Raw genomic sequence first — 20,024 nt, forward strand, 5'->3', positions numbered from 1 at the left:
AAACTCTTACAGCCTCCCACACCAATATGAATATGTAACAAAAATCCAAATACAATTATTAACACAAACTCTTGTAATTGTCATAACTACTGTAATCATGATTTGTGTTCTGTGTAAATTGTATGGAAGTACCTTGTTTGTGCCAAACAGATAGTGTTTGCAAAATGTATATTACTGTTTTACACATATGGTACTGTATGAACTGCATTGGCACAAAGTGGAGTGTTACCTAACCAGTGCACTTCCTCAGTAAAAATTCTTTTATTTGTACTGTAGCATATTGCACCAAAGAGGCTCAAATCAGGAAGCACTATGGTTATTGTTTTGTAGGCAGCAAACATAAGCAAAAGATGCTGAGGAGAAATGCCACACCATTTACTGAGTCCCCGCAGCAACAACATCTGCCTGGGCACTTTTTGAAAACAAAATCTACAATTCTTTCAATTCATTAATAAACAATCCACTATCCCTAAATGCTAAATAAAGGGCTCTGGTTGAGGGTTGGGAGGGGGCTATGACTAGAATCTATGAAGGGGAAAGGCTAATATCAAGGTACTCACTATTTATAAATGCTAGTTTTGATTAATTGTACTCCACGAATGAAATGAAGACCGGTAACCCTTTCATAAAGAGCAGTGTAATAACACAGAGGGATTAATGGTTGAAGTCGAGTCACTGTAGACATTTGCTATTAAATGTTTGTGAATTCTTTGGAAGTAACACACTGTTTAATAGAAAACGAAAATTAGCAATTCTTTATTACCTGAGGTTAACGCAAGCCTTCATAATCTCTTAATCTAGTGCAAACAGCTACTACAGACCAAAAGCAATAATAAAGTCATGAAATGGTGATAGGCATTTTTCGTCAAGAAGTCGCAGCTAGCAAGATACACCTTGATCTGAAAGGGAAATATATTTTTTAAAAATTGTTTCTGGATACAGAACATTCATTAGCTCTACCTGCACATTTAAAATATACTGCATTAAATGTCCTTAATTTTATTCACCTTTCTGAGTTTTTTTTGTTGTCTGCGGTTGCATCGCACTTGATTGGGTCAAATTAGAACATTATTTATTATTTATCATGTTTGATTGGAGAAAAGAGATGTCATGCACCGAGTCTTGTATAGCAAAGTCTGATATAGAGGAGGCAAAGCCGGAAGACGCGGCACATCTCTGTCGGTGTGGATAGAGGGGCGGGGGGGCGCTTTAGTTTCACATTGTTTTTGCATGATGAAAAGTTTGTTAATTTCCAAGCGCAGCGCTCAGTTTATCAACCTTGTGACAACATTGGAAAACAGTTGTCACTTCCTGAGCAGACCTTCTTGTAAGTGGATTAAATGTTAATTCCCGTAATCAAAAATGATTTGCTTGATGATTTATGACGAGGCTTTGCTGAAATTATTTGACACAGGACGAATTGAGTGGCTGGATGCTTTATGCTCCTGTGTTTCTCGCGTTGGGATATTCCCACCCTTTCCCCCCTCCCCCCCATTGTTTAATGCAGGTTAACTCCGCATTTAAGTGATTACATCAAGCTGGCAGCATGGTTTCAGCTGGATAGTGACATTAATTGCCAAAATCTCCCAGCCATACACGGATCAGCCGGGCCTCTCTTGGGATTTTTAAAATGCAGTATTTGAGTTTCAGTGCAAGGGGAGAGAGCGAAAAGACTCTGCCCTAAGACCCATTTGACAAATGAGAACCATGCAACATCAGCACCAGCGGACTGAGCCCCAGTGAATCAGACGCTCTCCACTAGTCAGCAACTAATGCTGTGTGACGAGCCTCCCCTCACTCTGTCATTAGAAGAGTAGCACATGTTCATCGCTAGGCAGGAACCTGAGTTTAGCTCTGTGCAGATTTTTTTCTTAAGAGCTGCCTTCACAGGCCTGGTGGGTTGACGCCTGGGTCTTTTGTATGCTGCACCGCTTCACAAAATAAAGCGAGAGAGTGAGAGAGAGAAAAGCTTCATTATTTCAGTGTAACTTGGCACAAGGCTGCCTGTGAATTGGTGCTGAAAGAAGATACAAGAGAAGCGATTGTGCATGCAAGCCCCCTCGCTGGTTCTTTGCAGAGCCCAGAGTAACAGAATGCAGCATCCTTTGACGGGTGCAACCTGTGTCGCTTTGCCCAATGTAGGCATGTGTCCCCAGCTCTCCTGTGCCTTGACTTTTATGTACTTACAGCAGGTAAGGAGAATTTGTATTCTGTGCAGTAATAATTCACAGATTTAGCCCTTCGTTTGTCAAAGTTTGATGAAAAACAGTGATACTTAATGAAAACAAATACCTAGTATTGCATACTGTTTCTGAGGTACATAAAAAAATGTGCAGTTTGTTTTAACACTTTTTTTTTGAATGGGTTTATTAAATTCTGACTCTGAGATTGTTGCTACTTCATGAGTTTCTTGAGACATGAGAATGATATGTCACCAATCAAATCCTGAGGTATCTGTTAGGTGGGGGAATTATTTACATTCCTCATCTGTTATAATCTTGCAACTTCTTTTGCTGCGCTGTTGTCAAAGACGATTGAAATACAGTCTTTTGTACAGTTCATTCAGGCAATTTTCATTTCTTGTACGATTGCAAAAATTCTGAACTTTATTAAAGGAAAATTGAAGTCTTAAATTGAATTTGATCGCTTCAGATGTATAATTCTGAAATTCTTTTCTGTTCGATGGAAACTGTATATTGTCTGCAATCAAAGTCCATATGTGTATGCTTTAATTTGCAAAATTACGTGGTGTGGCAGATCTGGAGATTTGGATGTCCTACTTACGATATCAATAACTGTTGCTGTATTTATACAATGTGTTTTTGTGACATCATTTCATGCCATTCATTTAATAATTAGAATAATATGCATAATATTATGTATAAGTCAAATGTTTGTTTGGAAGCATTAATGCATAATTATTATTTTCATTCTTGTTTCAACACATACATTGCCATTCTTCAACAAACATACTGAAGAAGAACCTCTGAGCATTAACTTTCCTATATGAACACCAAAAGCAGTGTAGAAAATGTTTTTACCTTTTTTTTAAGAAATGTTATTTGTTTAATTTTTGTACCAAGTTTAAAACAGAGATTTTTGAAAATTAAAATACTGGTCATTGAGATGCTTTTCTTCCACACTGGCAAATTTTATCTGTAAAATAGCTAGCCAGAACCTTTAACTAGTTAGTAACCAGATAGTTGATATTGGAATCCTGTAAAACAAAAAAAATCAGTAAAATAAAAGAACTCAGTAAAATTTAGCATTTTGTATTGTGTAGTTCTTTTACATAATACAAAATAACTTCTTTTTTTTTACAGATTGAAAAAGTAAGTTGGATTTAAAATATAAGTAACCAAGAAAAGTTGACATATTTCAACAATGTACATAAGTCTACACTAGTGTTTATAATAAATAAATAATATTTGCATGTGAGGATTTTGTAGCAAAATATATTAGTTGTTTGAAACATTCCTAATAGTCATGGTTGATGATTGATTTGACTTACTGTAGGTCACTCAACCTCATAAAGTGATGATTTGTACATGAACATTCAATATTACAGAGCAAGGGGATGATGGGGCATAGTTCAGTCCTGATGTATGGGGTAAAAGGAGAAAAAAAGTGGCATAAAACTGAGAAAATGTGACATCAATCTCTAATTCAGTAACTATGATTTAAAAATGCATGCTTTCATTAAAAGCAGCAGCACAATACATTAATGAGAATTCAACAAAAGGAAGAAAAATAATCTGACTATTTCGCTTTCTGTCTTTTGTTGCTTCTGCGGTTGTTTTCATATGCTAACCTCCTAATATCCCACATTTGTTTAATGTTACCTTCAGAACCTTAGAGTGGCACCATCACTTTGTTTGACAGTTCCTGAGCAAAAAAAAATATTCTCTTTATTGTATCTGCTGTGTTTCTTTGCACTGCTCTCATCCACCTCAGTGCTTTGACTTGCTGGCTCATTGGCTTGACCTCTGTCACAGCTGTAATGCTGTTTGCCAGCACGGTATCTTTCAGCACCATGTGTTTAAGCATGACATGATTTGTGTAGCATGTATCATTTAATTCTCCAGCATGAACAGAATTAACAAAATGTGTGTATCATTCTTGATCGTTTCTGAGTATTGCTGAAATGGAAATTTAACTAAACTTATTGTATAGGTGAAGATAATGTTTGAAACCACATTCATTTTTTTTCAAAGTGAACCTGTAGTGAGTTTATGAATTAGCAGCGTCTTCAACTAAGTCAATAGTAACCTATGATCAACATGTTGGGTTTTGGATCATTTTATGATTATTGTTGCAGTTAAAATAACTTGATTAATCAGTTATTTAAATTGGAAAAGATATGTTCGAAGTCAGCTCAAATGCATTTTCATGGCAGTTTGCTATACTTTCGCTCAAATGCAAAAGCTAGCTTTAGCCTCCATTTATTTAGATTACAATAACTATTAAATATGGAAAAATAATTTCACATCTTGCTTGTATATTGTTCAATGAATGTTTAACATTTTATTTTACTAATATTGGTGTTTGGGAGCTTCTACATGATTTTTATTATCTTTTTCTTCCCATGATACATATACTTTGTCTTGTGAAGTATTTACACAAAGCTTTTTTTGCAAGTAAAGTCAGTGCTCCAAGTAGGCATTATAAAATCCAAATTAATTGCAGATACTTTCACTTAAAGTCTTTTAGGTTTCTAAGTACTTATTCTATATTATGCCCAAAGATTAATTTGTAATTGTTGACTTAATTGGTTCATCTAGTTTTGTAGAAATTTTCAAAAAGATTGTTTCATTATTGTAAACTTCTAAAAACTTTGTAAATGAGGAAACATACTGTGATTCTTCACACAACAAATACTTAAAGGAGCGATAGAAATAAAAAAAATCCTTTGCTTATGAGAAGATGTTTTTCCTTTTGTTGCACTAATTCGAGTACTATTAATGGCATTTCTCAATCTGGGCATATTCCTTGTGTGTGAACAAACATGGTGAAATCATACATCCAACTATGCAGGACAAACAGAATGCTTTGTCACCAGCTTTTATGTAATGGAAAAGTCACTTCTAGCTCTGAGTGAAATGTGAACACCCTGGGCAATCTTGACTTTGTGTTTTGGTCTAAATCTGGCAATAACAAACAGGCAACCTGTTTACCCTCTCTCTACAGAAGTCAATGGAAAGAAAAATTGAGAGAAATGTAAAACAAGTTGTGGATTTGCTTTCACCTGTTTTATACTATCGCACAGTTAGAATTACTGCCAATGGGATTTGGAATTGCTTTGCCTCGGTTGTATTTTTATCGATTTATAAAGATGAGGAGACAGCAATGGTGGAAGATCTATTCTGTGTATTTCATACAGTAAAATATTTCGTAAATGTCTTTAAAATAATGTTGTTGTGCATACTGAGATAAACATATTATATAATCAGTAAACTGGATCATTTGTGCAACATTTGAATTTTAATGTTTTGCTACATTAAGCATGTTGTGTCAATAGAATGCTCAATAGACATCTGAAATTTTTCTTTTCTGCTGCTTTTGGTGATTTTGTTGCACAAGAGTTACTTGACCGTCCTCACTTTTGGAATAGCTTCTTTTGTATTATGCAGTTGAATGCTACACAGAAGTTTAAAGCCAGTTTATTCCCTGTCTTTTGGAACAGTTGTTTGTGTAGCTTTCACGAGCATGAGGCTTCTTTTAGAGAAAAAAAAACTAACAGTATAGCAGTTAATTTTTGGTGATAAAACAGGCCACGTAGTTTATGCCTATTTCATTTGCATTGGCAGAACCTCGAAAGTGGCAAATTAGTACATAAAAGATATGTTGTAAAATGGTGCCGACTTTAAACAGAGGGAGCTTTACCTTTCTTGGGGCGATATCAGTTTTTCCCGAGAAACTTATCTTTGGGCAATGATGACCTTTTAGAATATCCCAAACTGAGATTCAATGTATTACATGTGGTCAGGAAATAATGAATTTCAAGGGATAATGCTGAGAGTTGGAACCTGTGTGCAACTACAGGTCACATTTTAAACAAAAGAAAGGTTACGTTATTATTTTATTTAATTTCACACAATACGTAAGGTATTAAATGTTGTTGAGAATTATTTCTCACCAACAATCATAATATAACCAAATTTATAGACACACTCTCCTTTTGCTTATATGTTAGGCTTCAGAAAGCATTACTTCTTATTTTCATTCAACCCATCCCGTCGCTCAGCAATCCATATGGAGTTGAAATGTGTTTGGAATTGTTAAAATACAAACTTATTCACATTTTAAAAACAACACTGCTTATCTCAACACCTTTTTAAAAATGCCCAATAACAAGGTTGAATTTTAAAGTCTAATATAATTATATAACTCAGTTCCTGGCATCACACAAACCTATTGATTTAGATGACAGTTTTAACCCATTCTCAGGAATGTAATTTTTCACTCTTTTTCTTCATTGCTTGTTTGGCCTTCCCCTCCTGACTTCTCACAGTAAGCAAGAGAATGCTCTCTGCAGGCTTCTCCACAGCTCCTATCAGTACCCTCCATGAATATGTTGAGAATAAGGATGCCCCTACAGGGCAAGATTGCTGCTGCTGTTCTTTTTCTCTCATTGAGATGAAGGTTTCAGCAACTGCAATACGCTTCACATAGCAGAGTAGGTAACATCTCAAAAGAAAAGCTCACCCTCCATTGAGGGTGAGCAAAAATGAACATCCATTCATGGCTGGGCTTTAGACTCCTTGGGATGACCTTGGACTTTATGCACAAAGTCAAGATCTACTCTTGCATTCTTCTTCAAATTTCAATGCTTTGATTCGGGAACGTGAACTTTTGTTTTCCTTGATTATAAAACTACTGTGAAAGGTATTCAGTGCTTCAGTGTGCTGGTAAAATATGTTTGTTTCCACCTGAAGGTTGCACAATTTTACTTCCTTGTGTTAATTTATAGCATTTTCATGTCAAAACATGCAGCCATTGTTAGACTTGCATGACTGACGGAATCCTACGCTACTACAGCTCACCTGCCATCTGTTTCTCCTGCAGCTGGGGCTCTATAATTATCCAAAGGCTGATGGATCTAGTCCGATATAAGTATTCTCTTTTTAAGGATATAAAATGCATGAAACCAGAATTGAATTCCAGTGCCTTGTGAGCAAATCTTTGCTGATTTAATTTTGAAGGAAATGTGTCAGCACAAAGGAATTCAAAAAGGAACAATCTCTCCAGTTTACCTTCCTATTTGGTAGATTGTAGTAAATTTTGATTTTGTATGGGCTTGGTTACTGCCTTGTGTCAGGTGAAAAACATTGTACAATGATTTAATAAAAAGAAATAATTTGAAGAAAGCAGCCCTTTGTTACTGAAATGAATTATCCTTTCATAAAAAAAATCAAGATCAAACTGTACTCTGTTTATTTCTCATGATAAATACATTTCAAAAGTGGAGAAGTGATAAAGATACATGGGAGCATATATGAAAGAAAAGCAACTCAGGCAAAATTGTTATTTACTGTAATTCAGAGACACATGAATTACAAGTTATGGTCTGAAAGCAGATTTATATTCCTGGTTTACTGTAAAAATGCAAAGTAAGTGGGATTTTTAAATTAAAACCTGAAGCCCAATTCGATCTCCAAATAGATGCAATGTGGCTTTTCATTCTCCTGAGAAGAAATATTTTTCAATGGTACCCAAGACTGTTGTAGTTAGGATAATTCATCTTAGTTTCCTTGATTTTTCAGCATTAAAATGAGAAAATAAAATGAGACTTTTTTGAATTTGTCTGTGTGCACATTCTTCCTTGAAAGATCATCAATGGTATCCAAATGCTCTATAGGTCGCAGTGCCATCGGTTTTAGATTCAGGTGCTTAATGCCAGTTCTCGGGAGGAAAACTGTCAATTTCTGCCCACATCAGTCATTTAATGACAATTGTATGCAATCCAGAACAAGTGACTTATTTCACATTTCAGTTCCCCTCCTTCCCTGTCAGCACTGAAGCCCAATGAATTTAATTAGGAAAAATAGCATATTTAATGCCTGTGCTGCGATGGGGTATTTGGAGCTTCTGTCTTTGGTCTCTGTGCTGTCACAAGCTCCAGCTGTGTGGAGATCTCACTGAGTTTTGATCCTGTTCCTTTTATAAAATACTACACATGCAGAATAGAAATTAGCCGGCTGCAAGAAAGAGATGTCCTGACTTTTTGATTTGGAGAGTCAGTTAAGACTGGCAGGATTCAGAGAAGTATGTAAATATCTTTCTAACCTAAACCTAAGGATAGTTGTGTTGCTTTGTTGGTGCAGCACTGCAGTGGGGAATTAAGAAAAAAATGTCAAGCGAAAGATGTGTAGGCAGAAACTAATTTTTTTTTCTTAGACTACATCTCTTTGAAAATTAGCTTGGGATGTTCCTAGAAATTTCTGAGGATCATTATCATAATAGCAGATCCAAAATAATTAATAAGCACCTCTGACAGCAAAATTCTAATTGTTCTTGCAACAAACACTTTTTATGATATAATAACTTCATTCAATACTGGACTTTGTCACTGTTCTCATTTTAATGAACGAAGATTCATATCCAATGATAACATAGTAATGAGGCCACAGTTATCAAGGATACATTTTGCTGAATAACCAGCAAATGTGGATAAATAATTCATATTTGTAAACAAACTTCAGCAGATGATCTTGAAACTCTGGATGCAATAATTCTAGAACTATGGTAGTGAGACTGAAGTATTGGACCCGTTGGAATTGAATAATTTACCCTGGTGGTACGGACCAGATTTTCACAATGTGAGAAAAATATTATGCTTAAGGACTGGTGCATGTGCACCTGTGTGATTTCACTTTGTTGTAGTTAGGTGGATTTCCTTAAACCCAATGATTATGTACTCACCCCTCTGTAAGAGTTATAAACTTTTTTATTATCGCCAATTGGGGCAGAACTAATCAAATTCTAATTTAATTGCCCAGCTGGGCACAGGTACTAGCTCCACCCTGCACGACCTGCTTACATTGCCACAAGCAGCAGGAGTTTATTCTTGTTTTATCATCTGCACTTTCCCTTTAGCAATCCCCATAATTACCTGCTAAATCCCATGCATCTTACAATATACTAGATAGGTACATTAATGAAAGGGCGCTGATAATTGTCACAACATATAAAAGGTGAAATAAATTGTAGATTAAACGTTAAATCAGACAAGCAGTGTTCTGATGTATCATTTTGAATGGCCAAATGACAACTTATTCAGTAACAATTGGAAGGATGCTGTCATTAGAAAGAACAATTTTGTGTTATTGGGGAGTCCATATAAATGTTTTCTTGGACTGCCGCACATCTTCCAGATGAAATTCTGTTGTGCAGTACATAGTGATGTAGAATAGTTTAAGTGAGAGCACCATGATCCTTCATGTTTCAGACAATCTGGAAGCTGTTGCAATAAGAACCAATGCGTATTCTCTTTAACTGAAATGAGGTTAACCTTGTTTTCCAGAGTACTGTGAATTCTGGGGAGAGGCAAGATCCTCTCACAGCATGTCGGTTCTTTTGAATACCTTCTTGAGAAATTAAGCTGGGGACTGAGGAAAACATAACCAAAACTACTATGCTTTTCTCATTAAGTTCTCAACAGCTTGTTTTGAAATGCATGGCATGTGTTTGATTGGATTTTCTTTCTCTTTTTCTTTCCCAAGACTTGCTCCCCTTTGGCAAAGGATCTGCTGCAAATGTGTATCTTGGTTTAGGTCAGAACTCCCCTGAATGACCCAATTTTGTCCCTTCCCTTTAATTCTATTCTAAGTTGAGCTCTTTGCCTGAAAGGTGAAATGTTCAGCATTTAATCTTGCAGCTGAAACTTGACTTGTGGCACTAACTGCCTTTAGAATACTGGCTACTCAGTGAACAGAGGTTACAGCTGTTCAGTGTCAGTTCTCTATTGCAGTACTTCCACAACTGTCCACTTTGGAAGACCTGAAATGTAAAGTTGAATAAAATGGAGGCACCTGCAGGTGTGTCAGGACACCTCGGTCTTACCATTACCTGTGCGACTTAAAAGATTCAAAACCTGCAATTTTAATACATATTCAGTGCAAAAGTTATTAATATTAAACCATAATTAATATTGGACAGTTAAAACTGAGCAGGATTTGATTCGTGCTTTCTAATTCATGGAGTAGTTTCACATTAGTCATAAAGTAATAAGAACCTTCTAGCCAATTGGATCAAATTAAATTGTTTTAGAACGTGTCTGAATGTGATGTATAGTATATTCTCTTCTTGGGCTCCCCATGACATTTATTTCTCCACACTTGGAAAGTAGGATATCATGTTGTGGGTGTAGAAACCACCAATACCATTCTTTTATAAAAATAACTTTAACTGCATACCAGTGAATAAGAACAAAACGGAGCTTAAGTACACTTACATTTATCAACTGTCTTTTCATACTGGGGGAAGAGGGTGTTGGATGTAAAGCATGTGATTAATTCAACTAAAAGTATTTATAATTTATGGGAAAATAATTGATTATCTTAACCTTTGTGCTGTAACAGTAAACTACCGTTACGAGTTAAAATACCTAGTCATTGAAGATACAAAGAAAGGGGTGCTGTAGGAATTTTAATGTTATGTTTGAAATTAATTTACATGCTTTTTGGATGTTGTTTCTCACAGTGCAGTTTGAAAAGATAAGCCACACCATGAACATGAGACACAATATCTTATTATGTGTGTGCTTCTTGTGATATAGATTCAAGATTAATCAGTTTATTGGTCCATTTCCCTTTTCTGTGGCAAGTATAGAGAACAGGGAAAGGGAAATGCACAGTGTGCCGATTAGATGTAAGTATGATAATCTATTCTTCAATGAGGCAGTTATTTTACACTTCTTAAACCATAATAATTAAAGGGAATTTTATAAAATCTAAACTTGTAAATGGAGATAGCTGTGCGTCTGGTAGCACCTCATTGTCACCCTTTGTTACATTTTCTGTTTGCAATATGCTTGTTAGAAATAGCCTGTGGGAAACATGTTTTGTAATACCCCATGTTTTGACAACATATAGTTATGTTGTTCCTGTGTTGCCAACAGCCTATTGTTGCCATTCATTCATCTTGATCTTATATCCTGTATAGGGCTTGCTTGGGTGCCTCAATGGTTAGCACTACTGCCTCACGGCACCAGCAACCTGGGTGCAATTCCACCTTAGGGCGACTGTGTGGAGTTTGTACATTCTCTCCATGTCTGTGGCCGCGCTCTGGTTTTCGCCCACAGTCCAAAGATGTGTAGGTTAGGCGAATTAGCCATACTAAATTGCCCATAGTGGTCAGGGATGTGTAGATTGGGGGGTGGGTCTTGGTGGGATGCTCTGAGGGTTAGTGTGAACTTGTTGGGCCGAAGGTCTGTTTCCACGCTGTAGGGATTCTGTGATCCTCCAGCTGGGACAAGAGTTAAAATCGAGAGGGGAGAGCTGTCCTGCTTGGATGCAACCAATCGCTATTTTCAGGACAAAGTGGCAAGGCTACTAAAGTCTAATGTCATGCTCCTCTTTAATACAGAATTTCCCATCATGTCATTGGAGCCTGGTCTGCCATTTCAAACTCAGCAGCACAGCGATTGGTGGATCCAGCTGAGTATGAAGCATGGCCAAACAAAGATCCAGGATATAGCAAGCCATTTAAAAAAACACATTTTGTTCCTCTTCATGTAAAATCAACTCTACCGTGCTACTCCTAGAATTTCATGATATGCTGTCAGAGGACTTTATTAATTTCAAAATGTGGTTTATTTGTAAAACATTTCTTTATGTATATGTATACACATTGTCACAAACGCAGATAACACAGTGTGGAGCTGGAGGAATAGAGCAGGCCGGACAGTATCAGAGGAGCAGGAAAGTTGACATTTCAGGTTGGGACCCTTCTTCAGAAATAGGGGAGGGGAAGATGGCTGTGAAATGAATAGAGAGGCGGGGGCAGTGATAGCAGGTAGATAGTGGAGTGGATAGGGTGGGAGAGAAGATAGACAGGCCAAGGAGGTGGGGAGGAAGCAAGTAAAGGTGAGTGCAGATAGGCAGTGGTGGGGATTGGTCACGTATCCTCACAGATCCTCATGTATCACCCCATTAACCTCCGGATTCAACGCATCATTCTGCACCAGTTCTGACGCTTGCAATCTGACCCACTACCAAAGATATATTTCCCTCCCCCACCCTTATCTGCCTTCCATAGGGACCACTCTCTCCACCTTCCCTCATCCGTTCCATACCCCACTAGCCTCACCATCTTTAGCACCTTGCCCTGCAACAGCAAGAAGTGCTACACCTGCCCCTACACCTTCCCACTCACCCCAATCCCAGGCCCCAAGAAAACCTTACACATTAAACACGTGTTCACCTGCACATCTGCACATGCGGTCTACTGCGTCCGCTCCTCCTGATGTGGCCTCCTATACATCGGTGAGACCAAGTGGAGGCTCGGAGACTGCTTTGTAGAGTACATGTGCTCAGTTTGCGACAAGTGACAACACTTCCCATTCGCGAACCACTCGAGCTCCACCCCCACTCCCTGGACGACATGTCCATCCTGGGCCGCCTCCAGTGTCACACCGATGCCACCTGGTGACTGGAGGAACAGCACCTCATATTCCGCCTTGGAACCCTACAACCCAATGGTCTCAATGTAGACTTTACTAGCTTCAAAATCTCCCCAACCCTGACCTCATCCTAAGACCAGACCCCTCCCCTCTCAGCCCTGCCTCATTAAACGAACATTAGAGTTTGACTCTATCCAAACAAGCTAAAGGCATCTCCTATTTGAACCAGACTGCATTTAATTTGCATTTAAAACACCAGGAGGGTCCGCTACCTGAACGGACACCCACTTCAATTTAGCAGGAAGACCTTAGACAGTTGTCTTTTCCCTCTATGCCTTGGTGGTGGCTGCCCCAAGTTTTTGTGCATCGCAGATCATGTCGTCCTGGGCCTTGGAATGTGTCAGTCTGCAGTATTCGGTCCAGGTCAGCTCTTTGACCTGGAAGTCTCTCAAAAGGTTTCAGGCAGACCAGAGGACATGTTTCACCAAGTTGATGGTTCTCCAGGTGCAGTTGATGTTTGTCTTGGTGTGTCCCAGGGAGCAGACCCTGCATCAAGGAACTCATTACTACCAGGGGACTCCTGCACAAAACCATTTGCACCTAAATTACTGTGTATAAGTTTGTCAAACATGATTGACTGAGGCATCAACAAATGTATATTCTTTACAGTCAGACAAACTGTCTGATAACTCGGTTGTATGCACTCCCCTTACAACAGACATAGTTAAACACATTTTTGGGGACAAAGTGGATGTTGTAATCCCTGAATTAGCATGCAATTACTGAAGTTACTGATCATTTTAGACTACTCTCTAATTTCAAGAACAGCCTCCTCGACTCATTTATTTAGATAAACAACTGTGATGGTAGAATACCTGTAGCTTGTAATAGCAATTTATTTTGATTTAAGCATCAATTTTGTGCTGTTATCCAATTGGTAAAGCAATATTTTTTTTTTGTACCCTTTTAACTAAAGTAAATGTGAAACATTAACACTGTTAATCTGCAGATTAGCATTCTGTTGTATTGGAGAGTAAAATTATCCTTGTAATTGCATAAGATTTAGCATTTTACCAGTCTTGTACATTCCAGCCCTTGGCTTTAAATTTAGTTAGAAGGTCAGTTTGAACAGGAGTTTTCACATTCTTGATAACAAAGTGTGGAGCTGGATCTCGGATTCTGCAGCATCTGCAGTTCCCATTATATCTCTTCTCACATTCTTTGTTGCTTCAAATTGCAGAATTTAAACACACAATAGCCCCCCCCCCCTCCGTGTACACCCCACACCCCACACCCCACACCCCACACCCCACACCCCACACCCCACACCCCACACCCCACACCCCACACCCCACACCCCACACCCCACACCCCACACCCCACACCCCACACCTACAACCTGATGAGCTGGTCACTTTGGCTTTCAAGTCGGAAAACCAGCTGCTGTCCTCCCCTCCAGGCAGACAGGTTAGCAAGTTGAGGCCACGTAAAAGCCTAAATTGGTGGCAATCAAGAAGGTCACCCATGGACCTTCTTTCCCAGTACTGAATTGTTGAAGTGGTTAAAAGTGAGCAAGTATATCTCTGGAACTGACTTACCCAACTATTTGCTCTTTGCTGTGAGAGTTGGACAGAGTTTTGTTTGACTCGTGTAAGACTTCAGAAAATTTTGGAAATGTCTGTTACTTGGTAAGCCTCCAATGTTTTTACCAGCATTCAGTGGCCTCCTACTGAAATCCCTCTCAATTTTGGTCCCACTATATCTGAATGGTTTTGAATCCAGTACACTTCTAACAACACTTTGTAAAAACTAGAAACAGAAGAACAGAAAGAAAGGCATTGACTTTTCATTTCTTCCTTATCTGGTGATGGCAACTTGTAAATAATGAATAAACTTCTCTAACCAAAAGGAGTTCAACTTTGATTTGGTTACAAGACTTACTGGATCCATGTTAACAAGATATGACAGTGATATGAAAGCAAAAGTTCAATGGGATGTAAAACAGGACCGCATGGTGGCTTCACAGTTTTCGATTCCACCCTCAGGTGACTGTCTCTCCCACGCAGGTTTGCTCCTGGTGTTTCTGTTTTCTCCCACAGCCCAAAGATATGCAGGTTAGGTGGATTGGCCACATTAAATTGTCCCAAAGTGTCCAGGGATGTGCAGACTAGGTGGATTAGCCATGAGAAATGCAAGATTACAAGGGATAGGGTAGGAGGTGGGGCTGGATGGGATGCTTTTCTAAAGGTCGGTGTGGACTTAGTGGGCTGAATAGCCTGCTTCCACACTGTAATTCCCAGTATCCCATTTTGTTCTGTGGCAATGACCAGTTTCTCACGCAGGTGATTAGGATTTATGGTTATCTGATCAATGTGATTAGTCATCGCAAGTCATTGGATTGTTTCTGCATTTGAATTTTCACCTGTCCCAATACTACTGTGCATTGCTTGCTGAGCCTTGTGAGCCCAGCTTCTGCAGGAAGGCCGAATGCAGTGTCTAAGGGGGAAAAGTCAGATTGTTACAGCATTGGGTGGATGGTAGGGGAGTTTGGGGAAATGTGCCTCCTTTTTTTTACAACACTAGCTGCTATAAGATAAGTTTAAATGCGCAGTGTGAATATAAGTCAATGGGTTAATGAATGATGAAATGAATGGTGAGGAGAGATTGAAGTATATGGCTGTAGTAAGTGGGTAGGCTGGCAGATGGGTGACTGGAGAGATGGGTCAGGAGGCATTGTTAGTTAAAGTTAATTGGGTTGGTAAGTAGCTGGATGTTCGTCATATTTGAGGGGGGGGGGTAAAAATCACATGATGGTTGATCATGCTAGGGTGAAGTAGTTTTGGGTAATATCCCAATGCATGTGCCAGGTCATAGATCTGCTGTATAGATTAAGTTTGCAACTCAAAATCATAGTTTTATTCAATATTCCTGAGATCTTGGCATTTTCTGCTTGAACCTTTACAACTTGTTAAGCCATTTCAGAGACCACTTGAGAATCAGTTACATTGCTGTACATCCGAAGTCACATGTGGGTCAGATCAGGTAGGGATGGCAGATTTCCATCCATAAAGACCATTGGTCAACCAGAACTTTTTTCCTTGACAACGATTGAGGTGTTTCATGATCATCGTTATTGACCTAAGTGCTTTATTCCAAATTTATTTATTAATTGAGTTTAAATTCCATCATGACAGTTCTTGAACTTGAACTGTCATCTTCAGGCCTTAGGAATACTAGTCCAGGAATATAACCACCACATTACTATGCTCATAAAGTGCCTACAATACAATAAAGGATGCTCAGCTCATCAAGTCTGCACTGATTCTCCAAACAAAATCCCATTGTATTCATTCGCCATAGTTAATTAGGCTAGTCTGCACTTTTCTGGACATTACTGGGCAATTTAGCATGGTCTGCACGTCTTTGGAACTATGGGAGGAAACTGGAACACCAGCAAAACCCACAAAGACACGGAGAATGTGTATACATGACTGCAATTGAACCTAGATCCTTGACTCTGCGAGGCAATAGTGCTAACCAGTGAACCATCGTGCCATACTCTAATGCTGTATAGAGTTCAGCTCCAGAATAATGTTGAAGTTTCTCACCACTATAAATCATTTTCTGCAAAGGTGAAATGTATATGGTGTTTATAGTATCTAGTTCTTTAGCATGTGCTAATGATGGTAGACAAATCAATGTGCGGGGACTTTGTTTCACAATAAAAACTACACTGCATAATTTCCCTTTTACTGACATTGATTCTTTTCCAACAACGTCAGCAAAACTTACGTGTAAAATACATTGAAAGCTATGAGAAATGCAATAATGTTTAAATGATAGCGAGATCTTCTGCTTCGGTAGGTTGCGAGTTTGGGATAATGGCGACATAGACAAAATGCTGCTGCCTTCCCATCTCCAGCTGAATTAAATTTTGGGCAGGAAGAGCCATGATTGACCCTCCATTTCTCCCCACCCCCTGCCTTTACCAATTAAGGATCTTAATTGGCCAATTAACGATGACTTGAGGGACTTGCCCAGTGGCACCATGCAACTCGCCCAGTTTATCTTGCGGTTGTCATTTCAAGGTGACAGTCACATCTGGGGTCCTCCTTAATTCTGGGACTCCACCTCTGTTAGCAGCCACAGCCACCCCTATTACGCTGCCAAGTCTAAGGGCTGCTGGCTTCTGATTGGCTGGCAGCTGTTGCTGGGCGGAATCTCTCCACTGGAGTTTTGATTTCAGTGGAAGCCCTCAGCGCTGCCTGATTGGAATGCAGTTGGTGGGCCGTCCCCGAAGAGAGGAAGCCTTGACATCCCACCAACTCAACACCTTGTGAGGCCTCAAAGTGAGACCGCTTGATGTTTCTCATCATCGTATAGAATAATATAAAACGAGCACCATTTTGGATAGATTGGATTTTGGTGGTAGATCGGTATGAACATTAATGGTGAATGTAAACTGAGTCCCACTAGTGCCTGCCCAAGATAACCTATTCCTTTGTTTCAGAGTGCATTCATTCTTGTGCACCTTTTATCAGATCAGTTTTCCTCTGCAATGATTGTATTCTTCCATTCAGATTGTAAATTCTTTTTGTCATTGGTGACAGGAATTTTCCATTTTCTCGACATTTCAATTGGAAATATTTCCTCCGTTAAGTGAAATGAAAGACAACTTCACAATGGCTAGAAATAGGGCTACATTGAGAGCTTGTAATTGTAATCACAATTACCGGACCTATTGCTGCCTATTATGACTAAATGTTTAGTCAAAAGGGATTTAAATGAGTCTCCGTATTAAATGCTGCAGTGGGAAGTGCTCTGACAGTTAGCCACATGCTAAGTTGTGAGCTGTAGCCAAGCTGCTAGGGAAAGGACTTTACAAACAAAGAAGCAAAAATAGTTGGAACCTGGATCAAGCATAACTCCTGGCATTTGTTCAAGAGCACAAACATCGACCATCATTGAGCTTTCTGCTCAACTCCTCAGCTCAGGAATAGGGTGTTTTGGAAGACCTGATAGCACACCACTCCCTTTTCTGTTTTTATTTCTGTATCATGGTCAGTAGACCTTTTAAGAGACAAGTTTGCCATATTGTGGTAAACACTTGAAACATGACAATCGACTGGAATCATGCTCCTTTTTTGAAAATTAATAGCTTAATTTTAACCCAGACACTTTTGTACCTGAGGAATGTAATATTTACAAGTAATAGTTAGTTGTAATAAACGTCTGGCCAAGCAGCATCTCAGGAGCACAAAAGCTGACGTTTCGGGCCTAGACCCTTCATCAGAGAGGGGGATGGGGAGAGGGAGCTGGAATAAATAGGGAGAGAGGGGGAGGCGGACCGAAGATGGAGAGTAAAGAAGATAGGTGGAGAGAGTATAGGTGGGGAGGTAGGGAGGGGATAGGTCAGTCCAGGGAAGACGGACAGGTCAAGGAGGTGGGATGAGGTTAGTAGGTAGCTGGGGGTGCGGCTTGGGGTGGGAGGAAGGGATGGGTGAGAGGAAGAACCGGTTAGGGAGGCAGAGACAGGTTGGACTGGTTTTGGGATGCAGTGGGTGGGGGGGAAGAGCTGGGCTGGTTGTGTGGTGCAGTGGGGGGAGGGGACGAACTGGGCTGGTTTAGGGATGCAGTAGGAGAAGGGGAGATTTTGAAACTGGTGAAGTCCACATTGATACCATATGGCTGCAGGGTTCCCAGGCGGAATATGAGTTGCTGTTCCTGCAACCTTCGGGTGGCATCATTGTGGCAGTGCAGGAGGCCCATGATGGACATGTCATCTAGAGAATGGGAGGGGGAGTGGAAATGGTTTGCGACTGGGAGGTCCCCCCCACCCACTGCATCCCAAAACCAGTCCAACCTGTCTCTGCCTCCCTAACCGGTTCTTCCTCTCACCCATCCCTTCCTCCCACACCAAGCCGCACCCCCAGCTACCTACTAACCTCATCCCACCTCCTTGACCTGTCCGTCTTCCCTGGACTGACCTATCCCCTCCCTACCTCCCCACCTATACTCTCTCCACCTATCTTCTTTACTCTCCATCTTCGGTCCGCCTCCCCCTCTCTCCCTATTTATTCCAGCTCCCTCTCCCCATCCCCCTCTCTGATGAAGGGTCTAGGCCCGAAACGTCAGCTTTTGTGCTCCTGAGATGCTGCTTGGCCTGCTGTGTTCATCCAGCCTCACATTTTATTATCTTGGAATTCTCCAGCATCTGCAGTTCCCATTATCTCTGTAATAAACGTCTGTTGGATTTCTCAATACCAAGATATTCGGGATGTAATTTCAGGAGAACAACAAGCATTTTTGCACCAGGTAAAACACATTATTGGAGTCAAAATCACACAGGGGACTTTAAAAAGACAGGGAGGAAGATGAATAAATGGACAAGTATATCAATGTAGCATACCTCCAGCAGAAAAGTTTGAATGTGCTGGAACTATGTATAAACAATACTAACAAACTAAACTAAAACTGAAAATCATCATTTGAAGAAAGAAAACACAGGCTAAAGCTTTGGTGTGGACCATTCTTCAGGATACACCTAGCTCAGGCATTCAAATGGCCAGAGTCATTGCCAGACTGTAGACTGGAGTTGCAAAGCAGGGCCCTGCAGACTATCACACTCCACAGATTACATGAGAATTGTCCTTGAAACTGAAGATTCAGATGGGCAATCCCCCTACATCTGGGGTCATTGCAAGAAAAAGGAGGGTTCCATCAAGTTAAAGATTACTTTTGGAAATGTTAGGCAATTAAAAAAGCAGCCTAACTCCTGGCTAACTGTTACACTGACACTGCACATGCCAGCCTGACTATCTCCCACAAGCCCTTACACCAGTAGGACCCCGACAACTACCACCTACTGACTATATTTCCTCAAAGCAACAGGTTTTCCCATCTGCCTGAGCCCCCAGGATCCAGAAAAACCTTATCTACAGTGGGCTGGAGTTTTGGGATTGTGGGCCACTCCTTACCCTCTCTCCCCGTGACCCCAAATCAACGCCCCCAGCCCTGGCCACCCACCTAACCATCTCAGGCAACTACTTCACCAACACCTTCCAGCCCAAACTTAATTTCACCTGGACTATCTCTAACACCTCCTTCACCTTCCTGGACCTCTCTGTCTCCATCTCAGGCAACCGGAGAAACCGATATCCATTTCAAGCCCACTGACTCCCACAGCTACCTTGAATACACCTCCTCCCACCCACCTTCCTGCAAAAATTCCATCCCCTATTCCCAATTCCTTCTCCTTAACCGCATCTGCTCCCAGAATAAGGCATTCCACTCTTGTACACCTCAGATGTCCTCGTTTTTTCAAGGACCACAACTTACCCCCGACAGTGGTCGAGAATGCCGTTGACCGTGTCTCCCGCATTTCCCGCAACTCATCCCTCAT

General features: G+C 40.0%; 1 protein-coding gene across 25 annotated transcripts in view; it reads left to right on the forward strand.

Annotated features, from left to right (window-relative positions):
* rbfox1 (RNA binding fox-1 homolog 1) overlaps positions 1-20,024 on the forward strand; it is a 2,011,452-nt gene that overhangs the window by 1,179,255 nt on the left and 812,173 nt on the right. For 2 of the 25 annotated variants that reach the window (XM_059654006.1, XM_059654007.1), the window contains exon 1: positions 1,504-2,192. The exons of 14 other annotated variants lie outside the window; for them this stretch is intronic. In XM_059654006.1, coding sequence (XP_059509989.1) covers positions 2,049-2,192 — 144 coding nt within the window. In that variant the 5' untranslated portion in view covers positions 1,504-2,048. Of the gene's footprint in view, positions 1-1,259; positions 1,328-1,493; positions 2,193-20,024 lie in introns of those variants that run through there. 9 more of the 25 variants (XM_059654013.1, XM_059654016.1, XM_059654028.1 and 6 more) reach the window with 8 other exon arrangements.

The sequence above is a fragment of the Stegostoma tigrinum genome, chromosome 23 (assembly GCF_030684315.1).
Source record: "Stegostoma tigrinum isolate sSteTig4 chromosome 23, sSteTig4.hap1, whole genome shotgun sequence".
In the NCBI taxonomy this organism is placed as follows: Eukaryota; Metazoa; Chordata; class Chondrichthyes; order Orectolobiformes; family Stegostomatidae; genus Stegostoma; species Stegostoma tigrinum.